The sequence below is a fragment of the Halichoerus grypus genome, chromosome 2, assembly GCF_964656455.1.
Source record: "Halichoerus grypus chromosome 2, mHalGry1.hap1.1, whole genome shotgun sequence".
In the NCBI taxonomy this organism is placed as follows: Eukaryota; Metazoa; Chordata; class Mammalia; order Carnivora; family Phocidae; genus Halichoerus; species Halichoerus grypus.
Genome location: NC_135713.1, coordinates 159,766,851 through 159,787,432, shown reverse-complemented (window position 1 = coordinate 159,787,432; position 20,582 = coordinate 159,766,851). Strand labels below are relative to the sequence as shown.

General features: G+C 38.1%; 1 protein-coding gene across 3 annotated transcripts in view; it reads right to left on the bottom strand.

Moving 5' to 3' along the window:
* AKAP10 (A-kinase anchoring protein 10) overlaps positions 1-20,582 on the bottom strand; it is a 96,693-nt gene that overhangs the window by 60,407 nt on the left and 15,704 nt on the right. For all 3 annotated transcript variants that reach the window (XR_013446038.1, XM_078067992.1, XM_078067993.1), the window contains exons 3-4: positions 19,572-19,754; positions 15,915-16,472 (exon numbers count right to left, since the gene is read on the bottom strand). Coding sequence is in view for 2 of the 3 variants with exons in the window: in XM_078067992.1 (XP_077924118.1) it covers positions 15,915-16,472; positions 19,572-19,754 (741 nt within the window). In the remaining variant the exon portion in view is untranslated. The remainder of the gene's footprint in view (positions 1-15,914; positions 16,473-19,571; positions 19,755-20,582) is intronic.

The following is a 20,582-nucleotide window of genomic DNA, read 5'->3' as shown; positions in this document are numbered from 1 at the left end:
CTTATCAAGTTGTGTGTGTGCTCCTGGCCTCACACCTGAGCTGGGCATGCATGGACGTGACTGTAAGAGCATACGAAATGGTCTGAGAACTAACTGTGACCTTTCCAGACTGGATACTAGCAGGCATATATACAAGTAAAATCCAAAACATGAACGGACTCTGGAACCACAGCCTACAGAATGCTAGTTGGAACTTGTAGCCTGAACTTAACCAGGTGAATTGCTTGCTAAAGCAAAAATTTTTGCTTTTCTACAGGATTTAAACATGACCCAGAATCACAGAAGTCAAACTGTCCATAATACAATCCAAAATTAACTACCATTCAAAACCCCAGAAAATCCCATTATCTCACAAGGGAAAAGACAAGCAAGATGATACAGATGCTGGAATTATAGAACAAAGTTGTTGTTGTTTTTTAAGAAGCTATTATAGGGGTGCCAGGGTGGCTCAGTCGGTTAGGCATCCAGCTTTTAATTTCGGCTCAGGTCATGATCTCAGGGAAGTGGAATTGACCCCACATCAGGTTCTCTGCTGAGCGTGGAGCCTGCTGGAGATTTTCTCTCTCTCTCTCCCTCTGCCCTTCCCCCACTTGCATGCTCGCTCTTAAAAAAAAAAGAAAAAAAAGGTATTATAACCATTTCCCAAGAAGGTCAAATACTCTTGAAACAAATGGAAAGATTGCCTCCACAAAGAAAGAAGATTTTAAAAAAAGAAACAAATGGAAACTTTAAAACCAAAATAATAATAATAATAATAACCCAAACTTAAAATTCACTGGAAAGACGCAAAGCATGATGAAATGACAGAGGAAAGAATCAGTGAATCCAGAGATAATATGAACAGAAATCTTCTAAGCAGAATAGGAAAAAAATGAGAAAAAAGTACAGAGCCTCAAGGACCTGCAGCACAATGACAAAGATACAACATTTGGATCATTAAAGTTCCAGAAAAAAGGGAAAAAAGTACAGTGCCCCAAGAATGTGAAAAACAATGGCTGAAAACTCACCCCCAAAACAGTAAAAACCAAACTTTAAAATCAAGAAGTTCAGTGAACCTCAAATAGGAAAAATCTCAAAGAAATCCATACCCAAACACTATAACCAAATTGCTGAACATTAAAGATAGGGAAAATATTTCAAAAGCAGCTATAAAAAAGATATTAAATATAGAATAATAATGATTCCAAGACTGCAGATTTCTACCAGAAACCATGGAGGCCAGAGGCAGTGAATCACCACTTTCAAAGTGGTAAAAGAAAAGAACTATCAACCCAGAATTATCTATCAAGCAAAAATTACTTCAAAATAAGGAGATTCTCAGATGGAAAATAACTGAGAAAATTCTCTGACAGCAGACTTGCTCTAAAAGAAATGCTAAAGCAATTCTTGAGACACTGGTAAGATGATAACAGAAATAACTCAATTTCAGGAATGAAGGAACAGCAACAGCTACAGCAAATATCTGGTTTAAATATAACTGACAATTTTTCTCCTTTTAAGTTCTTTAAATTGCGTACAAGTTGAAAGCCAAAGTCCTAACATTGTATGATGGGGTTTTCAACAAAAATAGATGACAAACTACACCACGTGAGTGGAAAGGAAAAGGGACCTAGGTGGTGTGCTCTACATTCCACTTAACGTGATAAAATGCTAATTTTAAGTAGACCGTGTAGGTATATATATATTGTAATCCCTAGAGAAACCACTAAAAACCTATACAAAGTGATATAATCAAGAACTCATGGGGTGCCTGGGTGTCTCAGTCAGTTGGGTGTCTGCCTTGGCTCGGGTCATGATCTCAGGGTTCTGGGATTGAGCCCAACGTTGGGCTCCCTGATCAGCGGAGAGTCTGCTTCTCCCCCACAGCTTTTGTTCTCTCTCTCTCCTCTCAAATAAAAAAAATCTTTTAAAAAAATTCATAATTTCTTAAAAAAAGAAAAAAATCAATCCAAAAGAAAGAACAGAAAATCAAAGGATGGGAACCAGAGGGAATAAAGAAAAAAATAAAATGGGAGACCTAAATCCAAACACATTAATAATTACACTTAATATTTAACAAGTAGGAATAATTATATTTATATATTACAATGTAAATAATCGTGTTGTAATTAATTACACTTAATACAAATAACTACACTAAAACAAATTTATCAACGAAAAACCAGACTGTCAGAATGGATTAAAAAACATGACCCAACCACATGCTATCAAAAGAAACTCACTAAAGGGATAGAAAAAGATATACCATGTAAACACCAATCACATTAAACTGGAGTGGCTATATAAATCAGACAACAGATTATTTCTGACCTTAGAACAAGTGAAGTTACCACAGACAAAGAAGAACATTACATAATGATAAAAGATTTGATTCACCAAGAAGATATAATGACCCTAAATACGTACACACCTAAGAAAAGAACCTCAAAATACATGCAAAAATGGATAGAACTGAAAGTATAATTGGAAAAATCCACAATTATGGTTGGAGACTTCAACACTCCTCTCTCAGTAATGGATATAAAAAGCATACAAAGTATCAGCAAGGATACAGAAAAACTGAACACGATCATCAACAAACTCAATCTAACTGACATTTATAGAAAACTATAGAACAGCAGAATGTACATTCTTTTCATTGTATGTGAGATAGTCACCAAGACAAACCATGTCTAAGGCCATTTAAAAATTTTAACAAATTTAAAGGAACTGAAATAGTGTGGTGTTTTTTTCAAAGTATGTTTTCTGACCATAATATAATTAAATGAGAAATCAACAACAGAAAGATAACAGGGCAAAAATTCCCCAAATACCTGAAAATTAAGCATTTCTAAATGATCATGGGCAAAAGAGTAAGATGCAAGGGAAATTAGACATTTAATTTTTGCTCAAAGTATCAGAATTTGCAGGTTGTAGCTAAAACAGTGATTAGAAGAAAATTTGTAGCATTACATGCTTATCTTAAAAAAGAATGATATCAAATAAACGATCTAAGTTTCTACCTTAAGAAATGAGAAAGAGAGTAAAATAAATTCAAAACAAGCAGGAGGAAAGAAGTAACATAATAGCAGAGAATCCATAAAACTGAAAACGGGGGAAAAAAGATAAAAGCCAATTAAATCAAAAGCCGTTCTTTGAAAAAGACAGATTAAACCCCTATATATACTAACAAAGAAAAAAGATGACAATTACCAACATCAGGAATAAAAAAGGGTTATCACTACAAACTCAAGATTAAAAAGACAGTAAGGGCATGATAGATAATTACATGCCCATAAATTCAACAATTCAATGAAATTAACAATTCCTTGAAAAGAACAAACTACTAACATTTGCTTAAGAAATAGATAACCTGAATAGTCCCATGCCTATTAAAGAACTTGAATTCATAGTTTGAAACTTCTGAAAACAAAACAACAAACAAATCCAGGCCCTTGCAAATTCTACCAAACATTTAAAGAAGAAATAAAAACAATTCTACATAATCTCTTTCAGAAAACAGAAGAGGTGGGAAAACTTTCCAACTCATTTTTGGGGGCCAACATTACACTGATACTAAAACCAGACAAAAGCAGTACAAAAAAACTACAGACCAAATCCATCATAAACATAAATGCAAAAATGCTCAACAAAATTTAGGAAATCAAATCTAGCAACATATAAAAAGAATAATAGACCACAACCAAATGGGGCTTACCCTTGAAATGCAAGCTTATTCAAACTTTTAAAAGTCAATCAATATGATCCATCATATTAACAGGCAAAAAAAAAAAAAAAAGGAAAACCATTTGGTCATATCAAACAACACAGAAAAAACATGACAAAATTCAACATCATTCATGATTCAAACAACTCTCAGGAAACCATTAAGAGAAGCAAACTTCACCAACCTGATACAGGGCATTGACAAAAAAACCTATGGCCAACCTCACAGGGAGTGAAAGACTGAATGCTTTCCCTCTGAGATCAAGAACAAGACAAGAATATTCATTCTCACCACTCCTAACCAACATGATACAAGAAGTCCTAGCTAGTGCAATAAGGCAAGGGGGAAAAAAAGATTGGAAAGGAAGAAATAACACTGTCCCTATTCACAAACAACATCAATGTCTATGTAGAAAATTTCAAGCAATCTACAGAAAAGCTGCTAGAGTAAGTGAGTTTCATAAGGTCACAGAATAGAAGGTTAACATATAAAAGTCAATCGTATTTCTAAATACTGGCAATAAAAAAATTAGAAACAAAAAATTTTAAAAATACCACTCACAATAGCACCAAAAAGAAATACTTGGGTATAAGTTTAACAAAACATATGAAGGATCCGTACGCTGAAAACTACACAATGCTGATGAAAGAAATCAAAGACTTAAGTAAATAAAGACATACCATGTCCATGGATTTTAAGACCTGATACAGTTAAGATATAAATTCTTCCCAAACTGACCGATGGATTGAATGCAATTACAATAAAAATTCCAGCAGGATTTTCTTGTAGATATGGACAAGACTATGCTAAAAATATATGAAGAAAAAAAAACCTAGAAGAGACAAAACAATTTGGAAAAAGAAGTACTATCCAATTTTAAGACTTACTGTAAAGCTACAGTAATCAAGACAGTGGGTATTGGTGAAGGAATAAACACATATATCAATGGAACAGAGCAGACAGTCCACAGATAGACCTACACAAATATGGCTAAGGTACAAAGGCAACTCAATGGAGTAAGAGTAGTCTTCAATTAGTGGTGTTGCAACAACAACTGCAACAACTGGGTATCCATTTGCAAAAATAAAAACCAATATAAAAAAAAAACCTGACCTAACCCTTACATCTTATATAATATTAACTCAAAGTAGACCATATAGCTAAATATGAAGTATAAAACCATAAAACTTTTAGAAGAACACACAGGAGAAAATCTTCATGAACTTAAATTAGGCAAAGTGTTCTTAGGGTATGATTCCAAAAGCATAATCCGTAAAAGAAAAAAGTTGGTAAATTAGACTTAATCAAAAAAGTCCTCTCGTTCTGTAAAAGACACTATTAAGAGAATGAAAAGCCAAGCTATAAACTAGGAGAAAACATTTGCAAATCACATAGCCAATAAAGGTTTAAACCCAGAACACAAAAAGAACTCTCAAAATTCAACAATAATAAAACAGATAATCCAATAAAGTACGGGACTATGTTGCTGGTGAAAATGCAAAATGGTACAGCCACTCTACAAAACAGTCTGGCAGTTTCTTACCATTTTAAACACACACCACATAATCCAGCAAACCTATTATTGGGTATTTACCCTAGAGAAATAAAAAATTTTGTCCACACAAAAACCTGTACACAAATGTTTATAGCAGCTTTATTCATAATCATCAACAGGTGCAAACAACCCAAATGTCACTCAGCAGGTGAATGGATGGTACATCCATACAATGGAATATTACTTAGCAATTAAAAGCAATGAATTACTAAGAGAATATGGATAAATTTCAAGCCCTTACACTGAAAAAAGCCAGTCTCAGAGGCTACATATTATATAAATTCACTTGTATGGCACTCCAGATAAGGCAAAACTACAGTCAGAGAATAGATCACTGGTTGCCTAGTGCTGGGATAGAGGAGGGTTTAACTACAAAGGTGACAGAACTGTTCTTATCCTGACTGTGATGACAGTTACAGGAATCTATGCAAGTGTTAAAATTCATGCAAGTATACATCAAAAAAGGTCAAATCTGCATAAAAATTTTAAAACTGAAAAAAACTAGTACTCTTTTAATGACTCCACTATTTCTATTTTTTATTGAAATGAACTATCACCAAAACAAAAAGCTCCCCAAAACAATAAACTGTATTACAATGAAAGAAACAGACTTCCATTTCCAGAAACAGGCCAGACGAGATGTTCAAAGAAATTCTTCCCAATACTGAATTCTCCCAAAAAGCTTTTTAAAAGTATATCAGTTTTTTTTTTTTTAAGATTTTATTTATTTGAGAGAGAGAATGAGAGAGAGAGAGAGAGAGAGAGCACATGAGAGGGGGGAGGGTCAGAGGGAGAAGCAGACTCCCTGCTGAGCAGGCAGCCCAATACGGGACTTGATCCTGGCACTCCAGGATCATGACCTAAGCCGAAGGCAGTTGCTTAACCAACTGAGCCACCCAGGTGCCCCAGAGTTTTTGGTAAAGTAAGGGAAACAGTAATATTTCAGAATTCAGAATCTGGGTTTTTTTGTTTGTTTTTACAGAGGGAATGCATTATGTTTATATATACCATGTTAATACTCTAGCAGCTTGTGGGACAACACCACGTAATCAAACACATTCACATTTCTGCAGTAAGTTCATACCAGTTCAGGTCAAGTTTTGTTCATCTAAAAAATAACTCGCGATAGTCAAAGCTATCTGGGTTTCTAAATTGCAGATAAAGAAATCGTGGACCTGCAGGAGCCAGTGCAAATCAAGATGGGCAAAGCACGAGACAGGCAGCATGTTCACCTGGGAAAACCAGCAACGCCAAGAGACTTGAAGTGTGCACTTTCAAGGGCAATTGCCCAGGGACCAAACAGAATAGAAGATTAGACCAAAATCATGCCAAAGGCCCTAAGAGTTTGCCTGAAAAACCCAAGACAAAAATGTAGTTTAAGTGGTACCAGGAAGGTAATGAAGCTGGCCCCAGACGCATGGCAGAAGCACATGCCAATATACTCTGGAATAACCCAATTTATTTATTTTTATTTTTATCTGGAATAACCCAATTTTTAAAAAAATTTTTTATTGTTAATGTTAAGCACCATACATTACATCATTAGTTTTTGATGTAGTGTTCCATGATTCATTGTTTGTGCAATCCCACCGAAAAAATCCAAAAACCTATGTTCAGACAGCCAAAAACCACTAAAATCACAAGCTACTAAGAGTGTGAATCTGAAGAAACAAATGCTGAATCATGTACATAAAACCTATAGATATTAGAATTATCAGATGATGAATATATGTTTAATAAACTTAAAGAAATAAAAAATGGGCTCAAAGTGGGATGAAGGGATAAAGGAACAAGAAACTAAAAACTGACCAGGCAAATTTGAATTTTAAAAAACCTAGAAATACAAAATTCAGTAACTTTTAAATAAAAATAACATTTTAGATAATTGATTCAACAGCAGTTTAGACCCATCTTAAGAGACAATAAATGAACTAAAACACAGATCTGAAGAAACTACCATCAATGTAAAAAAGCTACACACTATATGGTTTCAACTATATGACATTCTGGAAAAGGCAAAAATACAAAAACAATAAAAAGATTAATGGCTGTCAGGGATTAGCACGTATAGGAGGAGATGAAAAGGCAGAGTATGGACAGTTTTTAGGGCAGTGAAAATACTCTTAACACCATAATGATGGACACATGTCATCGTACATTTGTCCAAAGCCACAGAAGGCACAAACACCAAAAGTGAACCCTACTGTATGTAAACTATGGACTGTGGGTGACTATAACGTATCCAGGTAGGTTCAACAATTGCAAAAAATATCCTGGTCTGGTGGGGGACGTGGATGATGGAGGTGGCAGGCTTTATAGATGTGTGGGGGCCAAAGGTATACAGGAAATGGCTGTACCCTCCCCTCAATTTTGCTGTGAACCTTAAACTGCTCTGAAAAGGGGCGCCTGGGTGGCTCAGTCGGTTAAGCATCTGCCTTGGGCTCAGGTCATGATCTCAGGGTCCTGGGATTGAGCCCCGGGTGGGCGGAGGGCTCCCTGCTCAGTGGGAGCCTGCTTCTCTCTCTCCTCCCCGCTTGTGCTCTCTCTCTCGCTATCTCTGTCACTGTCTCTGTTTCTCTCTCTCAAATAAGTAAAATCTTAAAAAAAAAACAACAAAACTGCTCTGAAAAAATAAAGTCTTACCAGGAGAAAAAAAAAGAAAAGAAAAAGCAAACAAAGAAAAACCAAGAAACAAAGAACAGATAAGATGAAAGAGAGGAGAAACATGGAGGCTGTCTAATCAGAATTCCAGAAGGTGATAACTGAAAAATTAAGAGTGTAACTTCCAAATGAATAGAGAAGAAATAAAGAGGTGCTACCATTGAAATGCTGATTTTAACTCTAGCTCCCTGCTCACTCTATAACCTGAGGCAAGTTACTTAACTTTCCTAAACCATGATGTTTTCATTTGTAAAATGGGGCAATAATGCCAGCCTCGTAGAGGTGGTGTGACCATTAGGTGAAATCCAAGTATAGCACTTAGCACAGAACCCAATAAATGTCAACTGTTGGCAGTTAAAAAATAATTTTATCTACAAAGTTCATTAAAATAGTAGTAAATTAAGAATGAGATGAGGAGAGGAGCAAGATGGCGGAGGAGTAGGAGACCTGGATTTCGTCTGGTCTCAGGAATTCAGCTGGATAGGGATCAAACCATTCTGAACACCTATAAACTCAAAAGGAGATCTAAGAAAAGAATAGCAGCAACTCTCTGAACAGAAAAGCGACCACTTTGTGGAAGGTAGGACGTGCGGAGGAGTGAATCCAAGGCGATATTTGGGAGGATAGACGGCGGGGGAGGGGCCTCCATCGGCCGCTTCTGGCAAGTGATAGAGCCACGGAGCACAAAATTGCAACTTTTAGAGTCTGCTCCGCTGAGGGACGTCGCTCCAGTGGCTAAGCTGGGGGGGGGGGGGTGGGTGGAACCCTCGCGGGACAGTGTGGTCTCAGGACCCTCGGGGTCACAGAAAGACCAGGGATACCTGAGTGCGGCAGAGCTCCCAGGTATCAGAGCAGGGAAGCCGGCTGCAGAGACGGAGTCGAGGAGCGGGCTCTCAGCTCGGGGTTGTCATAAACCGTGATCCGCGGCACAGTTGGGCCACTGCTCCTCCAGCAGGGACCCAACAAGCGGCAGATCCAGGGAGACTCCCCTTCCACCCCCGGGAGGAGCAGCGCGGGAGCGCACCGCAGGGATCTGCTGGGTTTGGAGACTCCACACGGGGGCGTGTGCCAGAGATAGAAACGTGCGGTCACAGTCCGGGTGAGCACGGGGTGCAGCTGGAGACCGGGGAGACGGGAGTGAGTAACTGCTTTTCTCTGGGGGCGCACTGAGGAGCGGGACCCCGAGTTCTCGGCTCCTCCGGGGCGGAGACTGGGAGGCCGCCATTTTCACTCTCGGCCTCCAAAGCTGTACGGAAAGCTTGCAGGGAACAAAAGCTCCCGAGAGCAAACCCGAGCCGATTACTTAGCCCGGACCCGGCAAGGGCAGGGCAATTCCGCCTCCGGCAAAGACATTTGGGAACCACGGCAACAGGCCCCTCCCCCAGAAGATCAGCGAGAACAGCCCCCAAGACCAAGTTTACCGATCAATGAGAACGGCAGAACTCCAGCGCTAGGGGAACACTGCACATAGAATTCATGGCTTTTTTACCATGATTCTTTAGTCTTTCAAAGTTAATTTTTTTTAACTGTCTTTTTTTTTTTTTTTGAATTTTTCTTTTTCCCATTTTCAACCAACATCTTATCAATCCCTTTTTTAAAAAAACATTTTTATTTTTCATTTTTAGAGTCATATTCTATCCCTTCATAGTAGTTACCCTTATTTTCAGCATATATATATAAGTTGTTCTCTCTTTAAAGTTTTGAGATACAGTTTCTTCTAACAGCTCAAAATATACCCTAAATCTCTAGTGTATGGCTTTGTTCTAGTCTCCTGCCTGATCACATTCTTTTTTTTTTTTAAATCTTCTTCTTTTTTCAAACAACTCACCAATTCCTCTTATAAAATCTTTTATAATTTTCATCTTCACACTCATATTCCATCCCTTCATCATATTAACCCTTATTTTTGTACATACATAAGTTTTTCTTTCTTTAAAATTTTGGGAGGCACTTTCTTCTAACAGAACAAAATACACCCAAAATCTAATGTGTGGCACTGATTTATGCACCAGCCTGATCATATTTGATCATATTCTGTTTTTTTTGTTTTGTTCTGTTTTTGTCTTTTTTTTTCTTTTTCTTTTTTCTTTCTTTCCCTTTCTTTTCCCCCGGTTTCAGGTCTTTTCTGATTTGTTTAGAGTATATTTTCTGGGGACATTGTTACCCTGTTAGCATTTTGTTCTCTCATTCATCTGTTCTCCTCTGGACAAAATGACAAGATGGAAAAAATCACCTCAACAAAAAGAACAAGAGGCAGTACCAACTGCCAGGGACCTACTCAATACGGACATTAGTACGATGTCGGAACTAGAGTTCAGAATGATGATTTTAAAAATACTAGCTAGGCTTGAAAAAAGCATGGAAGTTATTAGAGAAACCCTTTCTGGAGAAATAAAAGAACTAAAATCTAACCAAGTTGAACTGAGAAAGGCTATTAATGAGGTGCAATCAAATATGGGGGCGCTAACTGCTAGGATAAATGAAGCAGAAGAGAGAATCAGTGAGATAGAAGACCAAATGATGGAAAATAAAGAAGCTGAGAAAAAGAGAGATAAACAACTACTGGATCACGAGGGCAGAATTCGAGAGATAAGTGATACCATAAGACGAGACAACATTAGAATAATTGGGATCCCAGAAGAAGAAGAAAGAGAGAGAGGGGCAGAAAGTATATTGGAGCAAATTATAGCAGAGAACTTCCCTAATTTGGGGAAGAAAACAGGCATCAAAATCCAGGAGGCACAGAGAACCCCTCTCAAAATCAATAAAAATAGGCCAACACCCTGACATCTAAGAGTAAAACTTACGAGTCTCAGAGACAAAGAGAAAATCCTGAAAGCAGCTCAGGAGAAGAGATCTGTAAACTACAATAAAGAAACATTAGACTGGCAACAGACCTATCCACAGAGACCTGGCAGGCCAGAAAGGACTGATATGATATATTCGAAGCACTAAATGAGAAAAATATGCAGCCAAGAATACTATATTCAGCTAGGCTGTCATTGAAAATAGAAGGAGAGATAAAAAGCTTCCAGGACAAACAAAAACTAAAGGAATTTACAAACATGAAACCAGCCCTACAAGAAATCTTGAAAGGGGTCCTCTAAGCAAAGAGAGAGCCTAAAAGCAACGTAGACCAGAAAGGAACACAGACAATATACAGTAACAGTCACCTTACAGGCAATACAATGGCACTAAATTCCTATCTTTCAATAGCTACCCTGAATGTAAATGGGCTAAATGCCCCAATCAAAAGACACAGGCTATAAGATTGGATTAAAAAACAAGACCCATCGATATGCTGTCTGCAAGAGACTCATTTTAGACCCAAAGACACCCCCAGATTGAAAGTGAGGGGGTGGAAAACCATTTACCATGCTAATGGACACCAAAAGAAAGCTGGGGTGGCAATCCTTATATCAGACAAATTAGATTTTAAACCAAAGACTGTAATAAGAGATGAGGAAGGACACTATATCCTACTTAAAGGGTCTATCCAACAAGAAGATCTAACAGTTGTAAATATCTATGCCCCTAACATGGGAGCAGCCACCTATATAAGCCAATTAATAACAGAAGCAAAGAAACACATCGACAACAATACAATAATAGTGGGGGACTTTAACACCCCCCTCACTGAAATGGACAGATTGTCTAAGCAAAAGATCAACAAGGAAATAAAGACTTTAAATGACACACTGGACCAGAATACCAAAGTATTCTTTGTGCATCCCAAAGCAACAGAATACACATTCTTCTCTAGTGCCCATGGAACATTCTCCAGAATAGATCACATCCTAGGTCCCAAATCAGGTCTCAACCAGTACCAAAAGACTGGGATCATTCCCTGCCTATTTTCAGACCACAATGCTTTGAAACTAGAACTCAATCACAAGAGGAAAGTCAGAAAAAACTCAAATACATGGAGGCTAAAGAGCATCCTACTAAAGAATGAATGGGTCAACCAGGAAATTAAAGAAGAATTAAAAACATTCATGGAAACCAATGAAAATGGAAACACAACTATTCAAAATCTTTGGGATGCAGCAAAGGCAGTCCTAAGAGGAAAGTATATAGCAATACAAGCCTTTCTCAAGAAACAAGAAAGGTCTCAAATACACAACCTAACCCTACACCTAAAGGAGCTGGAGAAAGAATAGCAAATAAAGCCTAAACCCAACAGGCGAAGAGAATAAAGATCAGAACAGAAATCAATGAAATAGAAACCAAAAGAACAGTAGAACAGATCAATGAAACTAGGAGCTGGTTCTTTGAAAGAATTAACAAGATTGATAAACCCCTGGCCAGACTTATCAAAAAGAAAAGAAAAATGACCCAAATCAACAAAATCATGAATGAAAGAGGAGAAATCACAACCAACACCAAAGAAATACAAACAATTATAAGAACATACTACGAGCAACTCTATGCCAACAAATTAGATAACCTGGAAGAAATGGATGCATTCCTAGAGATGTATCAACTACCAAAACTGAACCAGGAAGAAACAGAAAACCTGAACAGACCTATAACCATTAAGGAAATTGAAGCAGTCATAAAAAATCTCCCAACAAACAAAAGCCCAGGGCCAGATGGCTTCCCAGGGGAATTCTACCAAACATTTAAAGAAGAATTAATACCTATTCTTCTGAAACTGTTCCAAAAAATAGAAATGGAAGGAAAACTTCCAAACTCGTTTTATGAGGCCACCATTACCTTGATCCCCAAACCAAAGACCCCATCAAAAAGGAGAATTACAGACCAATGTCCTTGATGCACACGGATGCAAAAATTCTCACCAAAATACTAGCCAATAGGATACAACAGTACATTAAAAGGATTATTCACCACGACCAAGTGGGATTTATCCCTGGGCTGCAAGGTTGGTTCAACATCCGCAAATCAATCAACATGATACAATACATTAATAAAAGAAAGAACAAGAATCATATGATCCTCTCAGTAGATGCAGAAAAAGCATTTGACAAAGTACAGTATCCTTTCTTGATCAAAACTCTTCAGAATATAGGGATAGAGGGCACATACCTCAATATCATAAAAGCCATCTATGAAAAACCCACAGCGAATATCATTCTCAATGGGGAAAAACTGAGTTTTCCCCCTAAGGTCAGGAACACGGCAGAAATGTCTACTATCACCACTGCTATTCAACATAGTATTAGAAGTCCTAGCCACAGCAATCAGACAACAAAAAGAAATAAAAGGCATCCAAATCGGCAAAGAAGAAGTCAAACTCTCACTCTTTGCAGATGATATATGATACTTTATGTGGAAAACCCAAAAGACTCCACCCCAAAACTGCTAGAACTCATACAGGAATTCAGTAAAGTGGCAGGATATAAAATCAATGCACAGAAGTCAGTGGCATTCCTATACACCAACAACAAGACAGAAGAAAGAGAAATTAAGGAGTCGATCCCATTTACAACTGCACCCAAAACCATAAGATACCTAGGAATAAATCTAACCAAAGAGGCAAAGGATCTGTACTCAGAAAACTATAAAATACTCATGAAAGAAATTGAGGAAGACATAAAGAAATGGAAAAACGTTCCATGCTCATGGATTGGAAGAACAAATATTGTGAAGATGTCAATGCTACCTAGAGCAATCTACACATTCAATGCAATCCCCATCAAAATACCATCCACTTTCTTCAAAGAAATGGAACAAATAATCCTAAAATTTGTATGGAACCAGAAAAGACCCTGCATAGCCAGAGGAATGTTGAAAAAGAAAAGCAAAGCTGGCGGCATCACAATTCCGGACTTCCAGCTCTACTACAAAGCTGTCATCATCAGGACAGTATGGTACTGGCACAAAAACAGACACACAGATCAATGGAACAGAATAGAGAGCACAGAAATGGACCCTCAACTCTATGGTCAACTAATCTTTGACAAAGCAGGAAAGAATGTCCAATGGAAAAAAAGACAATCTCTTAAACAAATGGTGTTGGGAAAATTGGACAGCCACATGCAGAAGAATGAAACTGGACCATTTCCTTACACCACACACAAAAATAGACTCCAAATGGTTGAAAGACCTCAATGTGAGACAGGAGTCCATCAAAATCCTAAAGGAGAACACGGGCAGCAACCTCTTCGACCTCAGCCGCAGCAACTTCTTCCTAGAAACATCGCCAAAGGCAAGGGAAGCAAGGGCAAAAATGAACTATTGGGACTTCATCAAGATAAAAAGCTTTTGCACAGCAAAAGAAACAGTCAACAAAACCAAAAGACAACTGACAGAATGGGAGAAGATATTTGCAAATGACATATCAGATAAAGGGCTAGTATCCAAAATCTATAAAGAACTTCTTAAACTCAACACCCAAAGAACAAATGATCCAACCAAGAAATGGGCAGAAGAGGGGCGCCTGGGTGGCTCAGTCGTTGGGTGTCTGCCTTCGGCTCAGGTTGTGATCCCGGGGTCCTGGGATCAGGTCCCGTATCGGGCTCCCTGCTTGGCGAGAAGCCTGCTTCTCCCTCTCCCACTCCCCCTGCTTGTGTTCTCTCTCTTGCTGTGTCTCTCTCTGTCAAATAAATAAATAAAATCTTTAAGAAAAAAAAAAAGAAATGGGCAGAAGACATGAACAGTCATTTTTCCAAAGAAGACATCCAAATGGCCAACAGACACACGAAAAAGTGCTCAACATCGCTCAGCATCAGGGAAATCCAAATCAAAACCTCAATGAGTTATCACCTCACACAGTCAGAATGGCTAAAATTAACAAGTCAGGAAACAACAGATGTTGGCGGGGATGTGGAGAAAGGGGAACCCTCCTACACTGTTGGTGGGAATGCAAGCTGGTGCAGCCACTCTGGAAAACAGTATGGAGGTTCCTCAAAAAGTTGAAAATAGAGCTACCATACGATCCAGCAATTGTACTACTGGGTATTTACCCCAAAGATACAAATGTAGGGATCCGAACAGGTACGTGCACCCCGATGTTTATAGCAGCAATGTCCACAATAGCCAAACTGTGGAAAGAGCCAAGATGTCCATCGACAGATGAATGGATAAAGAAGATGTGGTATATATATACAATGGAATATTATGCAGCCATCAAAAGGAATGAGATCTTGCCATTTGCAACAACGTGGATGGAACTGGAGAGTGTTATGCTGAGCGAAATAAGTCAATCAGAGAAAGACATGTATCATATGACCTCACTGATATGAGGAATTCTTAATCTCAGGAAACAAACTGAGGGTTGCTGGAGTGGTGGGGGGTGGGAGGGATGGGGTGGCTGGGTGACAGACATTGGGGAGGGTATGTGCTATGGTGAGCGCTGTGAATTGTGCAAGACTGTTGAATCACAGATCTGTACCTCTGAAACAAATAATACAATATATGTTAAAAAAAAAAAAAAAGAAGAAGATGGCAGGAGGGGAAGAATGAAGGGGGGGTAAATCGGAGGGGGAGACGAACCATGAGAGACGATGGACTCTGAAAAACAAACTGAGGGTTCTAGAGGGGAAGGGGAGTGGGAGGATGGGTTAGCCTGGTGATGGGTATTAAGGAGGGCACGTTCTGCATGGAGCACTGGGTGTTATACACAAACAATGAATCATGGAACACTACATCAAAAACTACTGATGTATGGTGATTACAGAACAGTAAAAAAAGAAAAAAAAAAAGAGAGATGAGGATGAAATAAGCATCTCTGGATAATGGTTTGATTTCAAAATCTCTGGATGGCAAAGGTAGGATGACACTTGACCCTTCTTCATTTGTTAATTCTGTTAATACCCTTCTGAGAGGATCCAATCACTGTAGTTATGTATCCCTGCTGTTCCTTTTTCATACACCAATCCTCCTCCAGGACATTCTCCAAATCCTTCCAAATTTGCAAGTGGGTGTGAGAGAAAGGAAAACCATTCCAATCCTTTTATTCCCCACCTCAAGTTCCACTTTGTAAACTGATTAAACAAACAGGATAAATAGACAAGAAAACCACATACTTACTTTTCATTAATTTTCCTGATAATTCCTTTAGTGGTGAAGAGGGACTATTTCTATTGGCTACTAGAAGTCTGGAGGAGGATTCTTGGGTTTCCATGGAAATTTGATGCATTCCTGTTCTGGCCATTTCAAGATGGAGAGAATGGGCATGGTCACATTCCCGGGAAAGCAGCAAGTGATTCTGAATGTTGCTAGTTCTACTGTTCAGGTCAATTCCTTCGGATTGGGTCATAAGCAATTGGGCTGGGCTAGAATCCTCCAATCTCTTGTCAAGAGACTCAGTTACAAAAGATGTTGCAGTTTCATGCTTTTTAGATGGAGAGAGAGGCTCAGCCAATGAGCTCTGCTTCACAGTGTTCAGACTGTGTGCTCTTATTCGGGACCAAGTTGTAGAGTGAAAACTTTCAGCTTCTAACCAAAATTTAACCAAATGCTCCATTCTCCGAAGTTCCATGAACTGAATGAAATAAGGGAGGACAACAGTGTCGCGCAAGACTTGTTCAAGGGTCTTTGAAAGACTTGATTTGGTCTCTTGAGTCTGGTAGTCCAGACAAGATCTGCCTGAAAGAAGCAAAGATTAGCAGTTCAGTAACAATTTAAGATTAACGGATTTGTCAGCCACCTTTAGCATCAGTGGTACCAGAATTCTTGAATAAAGTTTATTTCCCTAGCAATTTAAATGAATAAAGAGCTAGAAATACTATCACTGTGGCTTCTAAACTGGCAAAGAAACAAGTCTCCAAAACTTAATCCATCTATTAAAAAGCTCTAGCTCAATTATTTTTACCTAACTTTTAATGGCAGTTCAGACCATGTAAATTCTTGAGAAAAAAAAAAATCTTATGATACTAGTCCCAAAGAAAGAAGGCCAATAAAAATATGAAAATAGATTCAATCTAATTAAAAATGCAGAAAAGGAAATTAATACAAGATAACATTTTTGTCAAACTGGAAGATGTTTTTTCAAAAAATAACAAAAACAAAGGCATAGCAGAACAGGCAACACTGGCACCCACTGATGATGAAAATAAAAAATGGCAAAACCTCTTTGGAGGAGCATTCATAACAGCAAAGCTCTAATAATCTGCATGATCTGCAATCCAGTAACTCCACCTCTAGGAACTTTTCCTGAGGAAAAATGGTCCATGTGTGGATACAGCCAGAAAGATGTTACCAGCTCTCAGCATTTGTTACAACAGAATAAAGAGTAGCTCTGGGATTTTATCTTGAAAAATAAAATGAAACTTACCAAAACTTAATAAAAATAAGTTCATTTTATATGTAACTAAATTTAGGTTATGATTATAACCACAGTTATTTTTTTTTTGTTTATATTTACAGCATTGACATATTGAGGTTCATCTTCATAAAATTAACAGGGTTTCCTCAATTTTTCAAAAGGGCTTTTCCTAATCCTTTGATATTCAAATCATTTTCTTTTGAAGCATTTCATGTGTCATCCTTGCTGGCTGTCTCATTTTCTTTTTCTTTTTTTGAGAGAGAGGGCACACTTGAGCAAGCACAGCCCAACACGGGGCTCTATCTCATGACCCTGAGATCATGACCTGAGCCGAAATCAAGAGTGGGGCGCTTAACCGACTGTGCCACCCAGGCGCCCCCTGGCTGTCTCATTTTCAATGTTAACCAGTGCATCTCTGTCAACATCACTTCCTTGAACTTCAGGAAATCCTGATCCTTTGCAAGATTTACAATTTTTTAAATTAAATTTTTAATTTTGAGATAACTGTAAATTCAAATACACTTGTAAGACACAACACAGAGAGATCCCATGTACCCTTTACCCAGGTTCCCCATGGTAACATCTTACAATACTATAGTACAGTATCACATCAAGATACCGACATTCACAATCTTACAAGGTATGACCCACCAATCTTACTCAGATTTCCCCATTTCACCTGTACTCACCTGTGGACTTAATTCTATGCAATGGAATCTATGCAATTTTATCATATGTAACCGCCAAGATACTGAACAGTTCCAATGGCACGTGGATCCCTTATGTGGCCTTTCATAACTAACTCCTCCATTCTTAACCTCTGGCAAACTCTCCTCTGTTCTCCATTTCTCTAATTTTGTCATTTCAAGAATATTACACAAATGGAATCATACTGCATATAACCTTTTGGGACTGGCTTTTGACGCTCAGCATAATTCCCTTGGGATTCATGCAAGCTGTCAGGTATATCAATAGTCTGCTCTCTTTTATTGCTGACTAGTATTCTCTGGCATGCACATACCAGTTTGTTTAACCATTCACATGCCTGCTGAAAGACAGTCAGTTTTTTACTTTTACGCTGCTATGGACATTGGAGTATAGGTTTATGCATGAATATAAGTTTCCATTTCTCTGGGATAAAGGCCGAAAAGTGCAATTGCAGGGTCGTATGACAACTGCATGTTTAGCTCTGGAAGAAACTGCCAAACTGTTTTCCAGAGTGGCTGTACCATTTCACATTCCCACCAGCAACATAGGAGTAATCCAGTAAAACTTACAATTTTACTTTGTGATCAACAAATGCTGTTTGCAATGTACTGCTGAGCGTGACCCATCAACACTTTGACACCTCTGAATATATACAAATGTTAAGCAAATATGTCAAAAGAGGAACTAATTTTATTAGACATCAATTTATTCATTTTTTTTTCAATTTATGATACCACGACATGGAATTTTTATAAGTGCAGAACTTTGGGTAATAAAAATTCAGAAATCATTGATCTCTTGCATATCTTTTTTTGGGGCGGGTGGGGGGAAAGGAGAAGTTATTTTAACATAATAGGGATCCTACTACATTCATTGCTATGTGACCTGCTTTTTGCACTTTAACCTTAGATATTTCTCTATGTCATCTTCAGACTTTTAAACGGCTCCCCAATATTCCAGATGCAGGTATACCACAATTTGACTACTTCTCCATTAATAGATATTTGCATGTTGTTCCTCATTTTTTTGCTTTCACAAACAATACTGCAATAAACAGCTTTATATATACTTGTATATACATCTTTTTGCATATATGTGAATACATCTGAGGGCTAGATCTTCTATTTTATATTTCGATAAATATTTCCAAACTGCCTTCCAAAAAATCTTCATGAATTTACACTTCCACTAAATAGGAATGGCCATTTCTCTTCATCTCCATTACCATTCAAATGATCAAACTTTAATATTTGCTGATATGTTGGGGGAACATTATCTCATTACTAAAATTTGCGTTTCCCTGAGTATGAGTGAAATGAGGCATCTTTTTCATATAATTAGTGACCAAATGTATTTCTTCTCCTGTACATGACCCATTTTTTTTTTAAGTTGAGAATGCTTTATATTTTATGCTTATGGGAACACAATAGAGTATCATTATACTTACAGCTATTATTTTATTTTATTTTTTAAATTTTATTTATTTTTTTAAGTAGGCTCCATGCCCAATGTGGGGATTGAACTCACAACCCTCAGATCAAGAGTCACATGCTCTACTGACTGAGCCAGCCAGCCAGGCCCCCCTATAGCTGTTATTTTAAATACATTTTTTCAAAGCCCATTCCCATTATACAGTTCTAGTGTGCAAGAGTTTCACATAATACAATCAATCCTTCTTCCTGCTGGACGTTAACAAAAAGTGAGTCACTTACCCAGGTCACCAAAATGAGCAGCCTCCATGTGGCTTGGCTGCTTCTTAAGTGTCGCTGTCCTGCTACTTGAAAAGGAGTCCATGTTGGCAGAAATGGCATTGATTGCAACATGACTTGGTCCTGCCGCCTCCAGCAAGGCATGATTTTTAGTGCTTTTTTGTGGGGAATGTACAGATACTGAAGCTATAATTTTTTAAAAAAAGAAAAAAGGTTAAAAATTTAGCACAATTTGATAGCCTGAAAATGTCTCATAAAGGGCTTTAAGAGAACTTTAAAAATTAAATTTTGTAAACACCTCTCTTAAGTATGCACACTCAACAAAAAATACTTAGGGGAAAGGCAATCAAGCAGCAGAAAACTGGAAAGAAATGTCCTATTATTATTTATAACTCTCAAAATACTGTGCCAAAAATGGAACTTAAAACAGAGATGTTTCTTTGAGAACTTCTACTGATGACAGAAAGTACCAAAGCCAGAAAACATTCTAATATATGGACCCTTTTCTGTTTTTTTCTATTTTTTAAGATTTTATTTATTTATTTGACAGAGAGAGAGACTGCGAGAGAGGGAACACAAGCAGGGGGCGTGGGAGAGGGAGAAGCAGGCTTCCCGCCGAGCAGGAGTCCAACGTGGGGCTCAATCCCAGCACCCTGGGATCATGACCTGAGCTGAAGGCAGATGCTTAACAACTGAGCCACCCAGGTGCCCCTATGGACCCTTTTCAATTCCTTAATCCTTTTTTGTCCAAGGAACAAAACTAAACTTGTTGAATGGGGTAAAAATGAGAAAAATACTCCTCAGAATACTTATTTTACTTCTTTTTTTAAGATTTTATTTATTTATTTGTCAGAGAGAGAGAGAGCTCACAAGCAGGGGGGAGCCGCAGGCAGAGGGAGAAGCAGGCTCCCCGCCAAGCAAGGAGCCCGATGAGGGACTCGATCCCAGGACCCTAGGATCATGACCTGAGCCAAAGGCAGACGCTTAACCGACTGAGCCACCCAGGCGTTCCCT